This window comes from Anabas testudineus, chromosome 16, assembly GCF_900324465.2.
Source record: "Anabas testudineus chromosome 16, fAnaTes1.2, whole genome shotgun sequence".
NCBI classification, from domain to species: domain Eukaryota; kingdom Metazoa; phylum Chordata; class Actinopteri; order Anabantiformes; family Anabantidae; genus Anabas; species Anabas testudineus.
In genome coordinates this window covers 17,926,757-17,941,134 of record NC_046625.1, presented here as the reverse complement: position 1 = coordinate 17,941,134, position 14,378 = coordinate 17,926,757, and the positions used below count along the sequence as shown (strand labels likewise).

General features: G+C 39.2%; 1 protein-coding gene and 1 long non-coding RNA gene across 2 annotated transcripts; both read right to left on the bottom strand.

The window, feature by feature from the left end:
- Window positions 1–147: 147 nt before the first annotated feature.
- Window positions 148–12,063, bottom strand: LOC113170159 (fucolectin-5-like). Its single transcript, XM_026372107.1, has 5 exons — window positions 11,947–12,063; window positions 11,759–11,835; window positions 11,172–11,457; window positions 1,433–1,581; window positions 148–1,143 (listed from the first exon to the last, which is right to left on the bottom strand). Exons 2-5 carry the CDS (start codon window positions 11,793–11,795, stop codon window positions 797–799), a joined length of 819 nt encoding a protein of 272 aa, XP_026227892.1. The 5' UTR covers window positions 11,796–11,835; window positions 11,947–12,063; the 3' UTR covers window positions 148–796.
- On the bottom strand, window positions 2,429–9,027 carry LOC113170160. Its single transcript, XR_003299622.1, has 4 exons — window positions 8,922–9,027; window positions 7,527–7,528; window positions 2,557–3,318; window positions 2,429–2,445 (listed from the first exon to the last, which is right to left on the bottom strand). It is a non-coding gene; the product is annotated as an uncharacterized LOC113170160 (long non-coding RNA).
- Window positions 12,064–14,378: the final 2,315 nt, after the last annotated feature.

The following is a 14,378-nucleotide window of genomic DNA, read 5'->3' as shown; positions in this document are numbered from 1 at the left end:
CATACATATATATATATATATATATATATATATATATATATATATATATATATATATATATATATATATATATATATATATACATACATATATATTGCTTTTATTGCTAATATGCTTTTATAGACTAAAGCTCATAGACCACCAAAAAAATTTATTACATATATATATGAAAGTTACATTTATGCCTATCCAGGCTGTACACTACCACTACACTGTACAGTACCGTAACTAGTACTTTTATATTTATCATGCAGGTAAATAGCATCCAGTAAATGCAATGCAAAGTAAAATACATGTTAAATGTTATAAAGGTAAGTGTTTTATGTCAGCAAACACTTTGATGTACATATATACAGTATTAGAGAAGATGGGGATCTGAAACACAAATCCATCATAAACATTTTCTGTGAATTCATTCAATTATCTTTTTTCCATTGAGTCAACAAAAAATGTAAAGAGATCATTAAAAAAGGCTACAAAAGTCTCACAACAAATAAAACTAATAATCTTAAAATCATCATATCATTATTATTACAAATGACAAATGATTGATTACTGTAAAACACCTCACAACACACTGCCAAAATATGATGAAGGTAGCACGCATGATATAAAGTACAGTGTAAAACCATTAAATTCAGTCAATGATTGAACGAACAGCTGGAGTTAGTAGGTAAGAGTGGAAATCATCTGTTTCCACCCATCAACTTTATCTGGAACTTGCCGCACTCGACCTAAACTACAAACATATTACAGAAGAGACACCAGTCCAAATAAAACAAAGCACCAGCTTGTCTTACTCTGTACAGAAAAAATTAAACGTCTCATTGTCAGGCTTGCTGTACCAGAGATGGTCTCCTGTTGTCTCCATGGCTGCACTCATGTCACACTCTTTTTCAGTATGTGTAGACCAGTTAGTGTAATCTAAACTATGACCATTGATCCAGAACCAGAAATCCAGGGTGCAGGTATAACGAAGACCCAGCCACACAAAGGGAGAGTTGGACTGTGTGGACTCAAACGCAGCCTTGGCCTGGACCTCGATATCAGAGATATAAGCCAGATGCATGTTTAGGGTTCTGCAGTAGGACAGGGCATCTACCCATGTCTTGTTCTCCTTTATCAGCATCAAACCTGGATCAGCTAGATTAACAAGATATGAAATGCACAAAGGCATCATGAATCAGACGTCACATCACAAAACAAATAAAACAAAAACTTTTTTAAGAACTCCCCGTGCTCTGTTTTACCACTTGGAGACAAAAAAGCAGAATGAGATGTCGAAGGGATAAAAAACTGTCAGTGTAAAGGTGCTGCGGTAAAACTTCCAACATGAAGCAGGTACTTTAACATTTTGGGTTGTGGCCTTCAGTACTGACATTTGCTGCTAAACAGGAGCAACATACTTTGTGGATAAGAACATTTAACGTACCTTTTCTTGTTCCATTGATCCACACCTCACACAGAATAAGAACCCTGTTCCCCTTTGAGTATATGGTAACATAGCGTCCCAACATTGATCCTTCATCACATTTAAAGGTGTTTTTTTTTCCTTTATTGAAATTTGTGATTTTTGTACATCTGGAATAAAAGAATGGTAGAAGATTAAACTGTATCTCAGCAAAGACATCATCAAACACCCAGTTACTTTCAGCACAGACAAAAATCTTCCTAGAGACACAGCAATAAAAAAAGGAAGGAAGAGAAGTGACTTGTGTCTTGTTTTTACATGAATACTGAAGCCTGACAGAAACTAAGACTTAGTAACATCAAGGCATTACCTGCTGTTGGCGAGGCCATTTGTCTCAGTTGAGTTCCCAATGTAGATAAAAGAATCACTCATGTCAAAATTCGGTTGATCTACATCATAGATTATGATTTCAGAAATTTCATATAGACCTAAAAGGTCAATGTTCCACCAGGAGGTGCTCTGTTTTAAAGTGTGAGCACATGTTTCCAAATTCCCATCGATAGCTCTGTTAGAACCATAAGTAACTCCTTTATGTTCGTACTGTGAATTCTGATGTGTTTTTCCACCTTGTATCAATTCTTCTGTTTTTAAGACAGCTGCAGATGAACACAAAAAAGACAAAATTCAAAGTACTGTCCCTTAACTAAGAGCAGAGGGTTACATTAGAATTCCTAAATCCACCGTCCTACATCATCATTTCAATACTTTGTTATAACCTGAGTGAAACTGACTTCATATATAATAAAATTGTTAGTGCTCCACTGTGGAGCATGGAGCCACAGTATTTAACTTAAAACACAGTTAAGGATTATAATTTATTATTTAAGGGTCATATTTTGAAGTTGTATAACAATCACTTCAACAATCAGTGAGATGTGAATAAAGTGAGATACTTACCAATCAGAGACATCAGCAACAACAACAGACTCCACATCTTCTTTGCTGTTTTTTTCTTTCCGTTCAAATGAAATGTTCTGCACAAATAAACACAGAGCATTCAAATCAGATCGCAAATGAAGATTTCCATGAACACATGCTCCTACATCTGAGAAAGAAAAGACTATGAGAAAAAATAAACTACTAACCTCGCTCCCCTCGAAGACTTAATACGATGCCCGGTCCCAGCTACAACTGTATTTGTACTTATCTTAATTTCCTCTTTGCTCCCTACATGAAAATACACAAATCCATCATCTATGTTGTTTTAGTAGTCAAAACACCTGCAGACTAATTTGCCTATATAAATGTCATGAGACTGTAACACCTGATCTACACAGGGGGTGCTTGAATGTTCAAACCGATGCAAAAGTTTCTGCATTACCTTGATATATGCTCCAATAAAGGAGGCTCTATGTCTGAGTAAGATTTTATTTTCATTTACAAATTTATTCTCCCTGCTCCTGGGTAAAGTAATTTTAGAAAAGAAATGTCAGTCATATGTTACAAAACATAAACAAAAGTCACATCTCTGTACCGTCACTGTGCATTGTGACTGCTTCACGGCAGTACGTTCTGATTTCCATCTGTATCCAGACTGTTTCGCGTCACATTTATTTCATGGAACATAAGCAAAATGCTGCTCACAGGGGCACATCTTTGGATGGAAATTTATTGGGTTTGTCCTCAAACCAGTAGAAAATATAAATCTTTTCTAAATTAAGCTAAAATTGAAGAAACTCTGATATTAAATTAACATTTTAGCTACAAGCCTGAAGAATGCAGATGAGATGACACACACATACTGCCTTTAATTGACATTTGTGGCAGGTAGTGTCTGTTTTTCACATATTTCTGATGAACACGCAGCGTGTCGATGGAAATATATGATCTGCAGAGACAGAACGAAACTCATGTCTTGTTTCTTGGTCAGGAATAATAACAATAATAATAATAATAATAATAATAATATTATTAATAATAATAATAATAAATAACTCTTGCCTGTGTCATCTGTTATAATTTCAGTAAGTTTGCCACAATCCCTACCAGTCATAGGTGTATAGGGTAAGGTGTGACAGTTCATGGTGAATTTAGTTATGGAGTGAAATATGTTTATTTCATAAGCTTCAGTCTAAAGTACTACATGGCACACTGCTTGTCAGCTGTCTTTAAATTACCATTTGCCCATTTATTAAGGTAGAATATCAGATCATTGTATTCTTCCTACAGTATCTGTGTCTATGAAGCCATTTGTAATGAAATACCAACGCTGAAGCAGCAACAAAGAGGAAACTGTTGAGTTTACAGTTAAAAGCAAAGCACACTGCTAAGAATCAGCTTGGGCGAAACACTGTCAGCAGATAAAACCAGAAAATTCAGAAGGGGAAAATGTGTCACTGTAAACAAGTAAAAAAAACCAAAACACATCACCATTCATACATACAGTATTGCAATTCTGACAAGGTGTATTTTTTTTACCAAAACGTTGGCAGATGTATAGTGAAAACATTGAAGAAACATTCAACCAACTACCTTTCTAAATACAGAAATCGAGTGAGGACTATAACAGAAGTATAGCAAAGGATACAAATGTGACATATGAGCGTATAATAGGACAGCAGCTAAACTACTGTAACCACAATGTCAGCTCTGAGCTCTACTGCACAAGGTTAACTGGGTACACGATGGGTGTTTCGTTAAAATCACCACTCTGAGAAGAGACACAGCATCTCAACACTCACCTGATGTGGACGTAATATTAACTGTCAGCAAGGATGATTTTTGATAGAGCATGTCACAAAATGGACAGAAAATCATTAAAGGGGCACTCTTTCCATGGAGATGGGGTTAGACAGATGAATGGTCAAAATCTGTCCAGCAAATGATTTAGTTTAGTTTCTGCTATTGGTTGAAACACTAGTGCACATTTTCTATAATGCACATGACTTTTGTCTTTCACTGGACGCTCCCTACCAATTCATTTATTTTATTTTAACCATTAAGATGTTAACGAAATCTCAAAGACAAACCTGATCAAGTAAACTGAATTTGAATTGGTGAATCAGGGAATTAGCAGAATGCCCCTTTAAGCAATGCTGCTTATGACATTTTATAATCAACACAGCTGAAGTGGAGAGCCTTACACTACTAAGGAACTAAGTTCCTTCAGGACCGTGCAAGTCTTTTCTAGAGAGTTGTGATTTCAACTATTTGCAACCAAAGTACCAAAAAGCCACTTGGACAACACTGGCTGAACTCTAAAACAGATTCACAGAAACACTATTCTATTGTACATATTGTATAAGTCTGTATTGTTCACAAGCAATCCACTGATGTTTGGACAGAGGTGTAATGATACAGTTTTCATAGAAACATGTAAAACCATTCAAACAGACTGAAACAGCACACTGTAAAAGACTGTGGGCTGGATACCTGGGGCAGGAAAAAGCCTAACCTGTGGACTAAAACAAGCGAAATATGGACAGCCGTGTTAGTTAATGGTTACAAAAGGACACAGAGCGGCTGCCAAACAATGACCACAGCTGTAGTGATAACATAGCTCCAAGCAAAGGAGTCTTAAAACTTGGCTCAGGTGAGGCCAGCTGATTTATGTAAGCCTGCCCAGCTGAGTCAGAAAAATGTTTCTTGAATCAATGATGGAAAACATTTTTAAAAAGAAATCATGTTGCACTTTACTTGGTAATTAAAAGTAACACAAGTGTTACATAGCAACACAAGCAAGTTCACACGCATTAGGCTTCCACTGTGCCTAGTATACCAACCCAAAATATTATATATACAAAATGAGCAGTTGTTCATCTTGGTTATTGCATGCATTTCTACACAAAAGGTATACCTTAACATTTAGAATTTGTCATTTGTCATGGCCAGGCACTTGTCACATTGTGACCAAAAAAAGGATTTCAGATAAACTAGCTGGCCTATCTTGCACAAATCTAACAGCAAACACTGGTTTTACAGATACTCATTAAAATGCTTTTTGTGTAGCTAAATGTTCCAGCTTGTAGTGAGACAAGTGCTTGGTGGCAAAAGACAATAAAATTCGATACATCAAGGTATCCATTTAAGGACTTACAATTGAAGTTTCCACTGTAATCTAGCCACAGGGGTTGCAAGCCAGTGATTCCTGTGCCGGTCCCAAGCCCGGATAAATAGAGAGGGTTGCGTCAGGAAGGGCATCCGGCGTAAAAATTGCCAAAATAACCATGCGAATCATCCACAAGACTTTCATACCGGATCGGTCGAGGCCCGGGTTAACAACGACCGCCACCGATGCTGTTAACCTACAGGGTGCCGGTGGAAATTTGACTACTGTTGGTTGAAGAAAGAGGGGAGGCAGAAGGGTTCGTGGTCAGAGAGAGAAGGGGAAAGGCAGGAACATAGATCTGAGAATAGGGACTCTTAACGTTGGCACAATGACAGGGAAAGGCAGAGAGCTGGCAGACATAATGGAGAGAAGGAAGGTAGATGTTCTGTGTGTGCAGGAGACAAGGTGGAAGGGCAGCAAGGCACGTAGTATTGGAGGAGGATACAAACTGTTCTACCATGGTGTGGATAGGAAGAGAAACGGGGTAGGAGTCATTCTGAAGGGGGAGTTTGTGAACAATGTTCTAGAGGTGAAAAGAGTCTCAGACAGGGTGATGAGCCTAAAGTTAGAAATTGAAGGGGTGATGGTGAATGTAGTCAGTGGGTATGCGCCACAGGTTGGCTGTGAGTTAGAAGAGAAGGAGAGATTCTGGAGTGAGTTTGATGAGGTCATAGAGAGTATCCCCAGAGGAGAGAGAGTTGTTGTTGGAGCAGACTTCAATGGGCATGTTGGTGAGGGGAACAGAGGTGATGAGGAGGTGATGGGCAGGTTTGGTGTGAAGGAAAGGAATCTGGAAGGACAGATGGTGGTGGACTTTGCTAAGAGGATGGAAATGGCTGTAGTCAACACCTACTTCCAGTAGCGAGAGGAACATAGAGTGACATACAGAAGTGGAGGTAGGAGTACGCAGGTGGACTACATCCTATGTAGACGAGATCATTTGAGAGAGGTTAGTGACTGCAAAGTGGTGGTAGGAGAGAGTGTAGCCAGACAGCACTGCATGGTGGTGTGTAAGATGACTCTGGAGGTCAGGAAGAAGAAGAGAGGGAAGTCAGAGAAGAAGACCAAGTGGTGGAAGCTAAAGAATGAAGAAACTTGTGAGGAATTCAGGCAGAAGTTGACACAGGTTCTTGGTGGTCAGGATGAGCTTCCAGATGACTGGGAAACTACAGCAGAGGTTATCAGGGAAACAGGTAGGAAGGTGCTAGGTGTGTCATCTGGAAAGAGGAAAGAAGGTAAAGACACTTGGTGGTGGAATGAGGAAGTACAGGAATGCGTCCAGAGGAAGAAGTTAGCTAGAAGGAAGTGGGATGTAGAAAGGACTGAGGAAAGTAGACAGGAGTACAAGGAAGCGCAGCGTAGAGTGAAGAGGGAGGTGGCAAAGGCCAAACAGAAAGCTTACGATGAGCTGTATGACAGGTTAGACACAAAGGAAGGAGAGAAGGACTTGAACAGGCTAGCCAGACAGAGGGATAGAGATGGGAAGGATGTGCAACAGGTAAGGGTGATTAAGGACAGAGATGGAAAGGTGCTAACAACCCAGGAGAGTGTGCAGAAAAGATGGAAGGAGTATTTTGAGGAGCTGATGAATAAGGAAAATGACAGGGAAAGAAGAGAGGAAGATGTTGATGTTGTGGAGCAGGAAATAGCAGAGATTGGAAAGGATGAGGTTAGGAAGGCTCTGAAAAGGATGAAGAGTGGAAAGGCTGTTGGTCCTGATGACATACCTGTGAAGGTGTGGAAGTGCTTAGGAGAGACAGCAGTGGAGTTTCTAACCAGTTTGTTCAATAGGATTCTAGAGAGTGAGAAGATGCCTGAGGAATGGAGGAGAAGCGTTCTGGTTCCGATCTTTAAGAACAAGGGTGACACGTAGAACTGCAGCAACTATAGAGGAATAAAGTTGATGAGCCACACAATGAAGCTGTGGGAAAGAGTAGTGGAAGCCAGGCTTAGGAAGAAGGTGGAGATTTGTGAGCAGCAGTATGGTTTCATGCCCCGTAAGAGCACCACTGATGCCATTTTTGCTTTGAGAATGTTGATGGAAAAGTACAGAGATGGTCAGAAGGAGCTGCATTGTGTCTTTGTGGATTTAGAGAAGGCGTATGACAGGGTGCCGAGGGAGGAGCTGTGGTACTGTATGAGGTCGTCTGGAGTGGCAGAGAAGTACGTCAGAGTAGTTCAGGACATGTATGAGAGAAGTATGACGGTGGTGAGATGTGCTGTAGGTCAGACAGAGGAGTTCAAGGTGGAGGTGGGACTACACCAAGGATCAGCTTTGAGGCATGAAGGTCAGTCGTAGTAAGACAGAATACATGTGTCTGAACGAGAGGGATCAAGGTAGAAATGTTAGGTTACAGGGGGCTGAGGTGAAGAAGGTGCAAGAGTTTAAGTACTTGGGGTCAACAGTTCAGTGTGATGGAGAGTGTGGAAAAGAGGTGAAGAGGAGAGTGCAGGCAGGTTGGAGCGGGTGGAGGAAAGTGTCAGGAGTGTTGTGTGACAAAAGAGTGTCAGCAAGACTCAAAGGAAAGGTGTACAAGACAGTGGTGAGACCAGCTCTGCTCTATGGGTTAGAGACAGTAGCAGTGAGAAAGAGACAAGAGGCTGAGATGGAGGTAGCAGAGATGAAGATGTTGAGGTTCTCCTTAGGAGTGACCAGGTTAGACAGAATAAGGAACGAGTACATCAGACGGACGGCTCACGTTGCCTGTGTTAGCGACAAAGTCAGAGAGGCCAGACTGAGATGGTTCGGACATGTTCAGAGGAGGGATAGTGAATATATTGGGAGAAGGATGTTGGAGATGGAGCTGCCAGGCAGGAGGGCAAGAGGACGACCAAAGAGGAGATATATGGATGTTATAACAGAGGACATGAGGTTGGCTGGTGTTAGGGTAGAAGATGTTCATGATAGATTTAGGTGGAGAAGGACGATTCGCTGTGGCGACCCCTGATGGGAAAAGCCGAAAGAAGAAGAAGAATTGAAGTTTCCACTGTCAACTTCAGTGTTTAGGCAGCTTTTACTATCAGCAGAAAGCAGAGATCCGTCATGCATCACACTTAATTTGAACAAACCTCCTTAAAGATTCGCCCAACTATTTCAGATTTCCAAAGCAGTCACATAATCTCTCATCATCTTGTCAAGAGTTGGTGAAATTCTGTTCAAACAAGTACACGAGCCATGTAGGCACATAGGTTTATTTGCAAAGCTTCTTTGCTCTCTCCCCTGTCACCAAAGAACTGTATTCGAGACAGTTTTCTTCTATTGCACTTGTCCACACTAAGGATAAAAAAAGGCAAAATACTGGTTCAGTTCATTGTCATACAAAACAGATTTGGTCTCTCAGAGCCATTTCATGGTATAATAAGAGATTAAGGTGCCTAATCAGGATTTAGTCCACTATCAACATAAGTGGACAAGTGCAATTTCTAAAAGGTTTAGTTTAGGTGCTTCACGTTTGTCTTTCAGTGCAGACTGGAGTCAAATTATTGTTTGAAATACCATTGAACAGTGTTTCTTAAGGTACAGATCAGGACCCATAACAATTCACAGGCCTCGTTTGTTAACATAAGCATATGAGCCCAAACCTAAAGGCAAGGTGTCGGTGATTTGGTGGTGATTGCAGTTTTGTCATGGAGAGATCAGAAGTGGGAAACGCTGCAGCAAAATATTTTTGTTTCTATTATTTTCCAGACGTCTGCCTCACAGTGGCCATTACGTGGATCACAAACAGTGCCTGTGTCTCTGCAGCTCACTGCTCAGGAGACAACACATTCAACTTTGGCACAACAGCCCCATACTGTCTGAATGTACATAACTCCATTTAAAAAGTTCGTAATAACACAGGATAAGTTCTATCAAAAGGTGAAAAAAGGTTTAAAAACACGATCAGCGATGAATGTTAAACATACTGTGGCATTTTGGTGTCCACTTAAAAATCTACAATACTAGTAATGTTAATGAACCATGAGCCGCCATAAAGGGAAGACTTGAGTCGACATCCTGCTTTATTTAAAAGCATCATGGCATTCAGCATTCATTCAGCTTTCAGGTACTTAACATCTCCTGTCATTTCCATGTCACAACTTTTAATGTTATTAGAAGTGCACGTCAGCTCAAATGACCTGGTCTATAAGGTGATCTTCACTAGTGCGCTGTTCACTGTGAATTTGTTCAATTATCTTTTTTCCATTGAGTCAACAAAAAATGTACAGACCATTTAAAGGCTACAAAAGTCTCACAACAAATATAAGATAAGATAAGATAAGATAAGATAAGATAAGATAAGATAAGATAAGATAAGATAAGATAAAGCTTTATTGTCATTGTACAGTCACACTTGGTACAACAGTACAACGAAATTGCGAAATAAAACTAATAATCTTAAAATCATCATATCATTGTTATTACAAATGACAAATGATTGATTACTGTAAAACACCTCACAACACACTGCCAAAATATGATGAAGGTAGCACGCATGATATAAAGTACAGTGTAAAACCATTCAATTCAGTCAATGATTGAACGAACAGCTGGAGTTAGTAGGTAAGAGTGGAAATCATCTGTTTCCACCCATCAACTTTATCTGGAACTTGCCGCACTCGACCTAAACTACAAACATATTACAGAAGAGACACCAGTCCAAAGAAAACAAAGCACCAGCTTGTCTTACTCTGTACAGAAAAAATTAAACGTCTCATTGTCAGGCTTGCTGTACCAGAGATGGTCTGCTGTTGTCTTCATGGCTGCACTCATGTCACACTCGTTCTCAATATTTTTAGACCAGTTAGTGTAATCTAAACTATGATCATCGATCCAGAACCAGAAATCCAGGGTGCAGGTATAACGAAGGCCCAGCCACACAAAGGGAGAGTTGGACTGTGTGGACTCAAACGCAGCCTTGGCCTGGACCTCGTTATCAGAGATATAAGCCAGATGCATGTTTAGGGCTCTGCAGTGGGACAGGGCATCTACCCATGTCTTGTTCTCCTTTATCAGCATCAAACCTGGATCAGCTAGATTAACAAGATATGAAAGGAACAAAGGCATCAAGAATCAGACGTCGCATCACAAAACAAAACAAAACAAAAACTTTTTTAAGAACTCCCCGTGCTCTGTTTTGCCACTTTGAGACAAAAAAGCAGAATGAGATGTTAAAGGGATAAAAAACTGTCAGTGTAAAGGTGCTGCGTTAAAACTTCCAACATGAAGCAGGTACTTTAACATTTTGGGTTGTGGCCTTCAGTACTGACATTTGCTGCTAAACAGGAGCAACATACTTTGTGGATAAGAACATTTAACATACCTTTTCTTGTGCCGTAGATCCACACCTCACACAGAATAAGAAACGTGTTCCCCTTTGAGTATATAGTAACATAGCGTCCCAACATTGATCCTTCATCACATTTAAAGGTGTTTTTTTGTCCTTGTTTGAAATTTTGTGATTTTTGTACATCTGGAATAAAAGAATGGTAGAAGATTAAACTGTATCTCAGCAAAGACATCATCAAACACCCAGTTACTTTCAGCACAGACAAAAATCTTCCTAGAGACACAGCAATAAAAAAAGAAGGAAGAGAAGTGACTTGTGTCTTGTTTTTACATGAATACTGAAGCCTGACAGAAACTAAGACTTAGTAACATCAAGGCATTACCTGCTGTTGGCGAGGCCATTTGTCTCAGTTGAGTTCCCAATGTAGATAGAAGAATCAGTCATGTCAACATGTTGATGGTCTACATCATAGATTATGATTTCAGAAATTTCATATAGACCTAAAAGGTCAATGTTCCACCAGGAGTTGCTCTGTTTTAAAGAGTGAGCACATGTTTCCAAATTCCCATCGATAGCTCTGTTAGAACCATAAGTAACTCCTCCATCTTCGTACTCTGAAGTCTGATGTGTTTTTCCACCTTGTATCAATTCTTCTGTTTTTAAGACAGCTGCAGATGAACACAAAAAAGAGATAATTCAAAGTACTGTCCCTTAACTAAGAGCAGAGGGTTACATTCGAATTCCTAAATCCACCGTCCTACATCATCATTTCAATACTTTGTTAAAACCTGAGTGAAACTGACTTCATATATAATGAAATTGTTAGTGCTCCACTGTGGAGCATGGAGCCACAGTATTTAACTTAAAGCACAGTTAAGGATTATAATTTATTATTTAAGGGTCACATTTTGAAGTTGTATAACAATCACTTCAACGATCAGTGAGATGTGAATAAAGTGAGATACTTACCAATCAGAGACATCAGCAACAACAACAGACTCCACATCTTCTTTACTGTTTTTTTCTTTCCGTTCAAATGAAATGTTCTGCACAAATAAACACAGAGCATTCAAATCTGATCGCAAATGAAGATTTCCACAAACACATGCTCCTACATCTGAGAAAGAAAAGACTATGAGAAAAAACAAACTACTAACCTCGCTCCCCTCGAAGACTTAATACGATGCCCGGTCCCAGCTACAACTGTATTTGTACTTATCTTAATTTCCTCTTTGCTCCCTACATGAAAATACACAAATCCATCATCTATGTTGTTTTAGTAGTCAAAACACCTGCAGACTAATTTGCCTATATAAATGTCATGAGACTGTAACACCCGATCTACACAGGGGGTGCTTGAATGTTCAAACCGATGCAAATGTTTCTGCATTACCTTGATATATGCTCCAATAAAGGAGGCTCTATGTCTGACTGAAGATTTTATTTTCATTTACAAATGTATTCTCCCTGCTCCTGGGTAAAGTAATTTTAGAAAAGAAATGTCAGTCATATGTTACAAAACATAAACAAAAGTCACATCACTGTACCGTCACTGTGCATTGTGACTGCTTCACGGCAGTACGTTCTGATTTCCATCTGTATCCAGACTGTTTCGCGTCACATTTATTTCATGGAACATAAGCAAAATGCTGCTCACAGGGGCACATCTTTGGATGGAAATTTATTGGGTTTGTCCTCAAACCAGTAGAAAATATAAATCTTTTCTAAATTAAGCTAAAATTGAAGAAACTCTGATATTAAATTAACATTTTAGCTACAAGCCTGATGAATGCAGATGAGATGACACACACATACTGCCTTTAATTGACGTTTATGGCAGGTAGTGTCTGTTTTTCACATAATTCTGATGAACACGCGGCGTGTCGATAGAAATATAAGATCTGCAGAGACAGAACAAAACAAATTTTTTGTTTCTTGGTCAGGAACAATAATAATAATAATAATAATAATAATTAACTCTTGCCTGTGTCATCTGTTATAATTTCAGTAAGTTTGCCACAATCCCTACCAGTCATAGGTGTATAGGGTAAGGTGTGACAGTTCATGGTGAATTTAGTTATGGAGTGAAATCTGTTTATTTCATAAGCTTCAGTCTAAAGTACTACATGGCACACTGCTTGTCAGGTGTCTTTAAATTACCATTTGCCCATTTATTAAGGTAGAATATCAGATCATTGTATTCTTCCTACAGTATCTGTGTCTATGAAGCCATTTGTAATGAAATACCAACGCTGAAGCAGCAACAAAGAGGAAACTGTTGAGTTTACAGTTAAAAGCAAAGCACACTGCTAAGAAGCAGCTTGGGCGAAACACTGTCAGCAGATAAAATCAGAAAATTCAGAAGGGGAAAATGTGTCACTGTAAACAAGTAAAAAAAACAAAAACACATCACCATTCATACATACAGTATTGCAATTCTGACAAGGTGTATTTTTTTTACCAAAACGTTGGCAGATGTATAGTGAAAACATTTAAGAAACATTCAACCAACTACCTTTCTAAATACAGAAATCGAGTGAGGACTATAACAGAAGTATAGCAAAGGATACAAATGTGACATATGAGCGTATAATAGGACAGCAGCTAAACTACTGTAACCACAATGTCAGCTCTGAGCTCTACTGCACAAGGTTAACTGGGTACACGATGGGTGTTTCGTTAAAATCACAACTCTGAGAAGAGACACAGCATCTCAACACTCACCTGATGTGGACGTAATATTAACTGTCAGCAAGGATGATTTTTGATAGAGCATGTCACAAAATGGACAGAAAATCATTAAAGGGGCACTCTTTCCATGGAGATGGGGTTAGACAGATGAATGGTCAAAATCTGTCCAGCAAATGATTTAGTTTAGTTTCTGCTATTGGTTGAAACACTAGTGCACATTTTCTATAATGCACATGACTTTTGTCTTTCACTGGACGCTCCCTACCAATTCATTTATTTATTTTAACCATTAAGATGTTAACGAAATCTCAAAGACAAACCTGATCAAGTAAACTGAATTTGAATTGGTGAATCAGGGAATTAGCGGAATGCCCCTTTAAGCAATGCTGCTTATGACATTTTATAATCAACACAGCTGAAGTGGAGAGCCTTACACTACTAAGGAACTAAGTTCCTTCAGGACCATGCAAGTCTTTTCTAGAGAGTTGGGATTTCAACTATTTGCAACCAAAGTACCAAAAAGCCACTTGGACAACACTGGCTGAACTCTAAAACAGATTCACAGAAACACTACTCTATTGTACATATTGTATAAGTCTGTATTGTTCACAAGCAATCCACTGATGTTTGGACAGAGGTGTAATGATACAGTTTTCATAGAAACATGTAAAACCATTCAAACAGACTGAAACAGCACACTGTAAAAGACTGTGGGCTGGATACCTGGGGCAGGAAAAAGCCTAACCTGTGGACTAAAACAAGCGAAATATTGACAGCCGTGTTAGTTAATGGTTACAAAAGGACACAGAGCGGCTGCCAAACAATGACCACAGCTGTAGTGATAACATAGCTCCAAGCAAAGGAGTCTTAAAACTTGGCTCAGGTGAGGCCAGCTGAT

Coding starts and splice junctions, on each gene's coding strand:
- LOC113170159 (XM_026372107.1), bottom strand. CDS start 11,795: ATGTGGAGTCTGTTGTTGTTGCTGATGTCTCTGATTG. Junction 11,458..11,758: donor GTTGCTGATGTCTCTGATTG/GTAAGTATCTCA, acceptor GTTCATCTGCAG/CTGTCTTAAAAACAGAAGAA. Junction 1,582..11,171: donor AATGGCCTCGCCAACAGCAG/GTAATGCCTTGA, acceptor CTTTTATTCCAG/ATGTACAAAAATCACAAATT.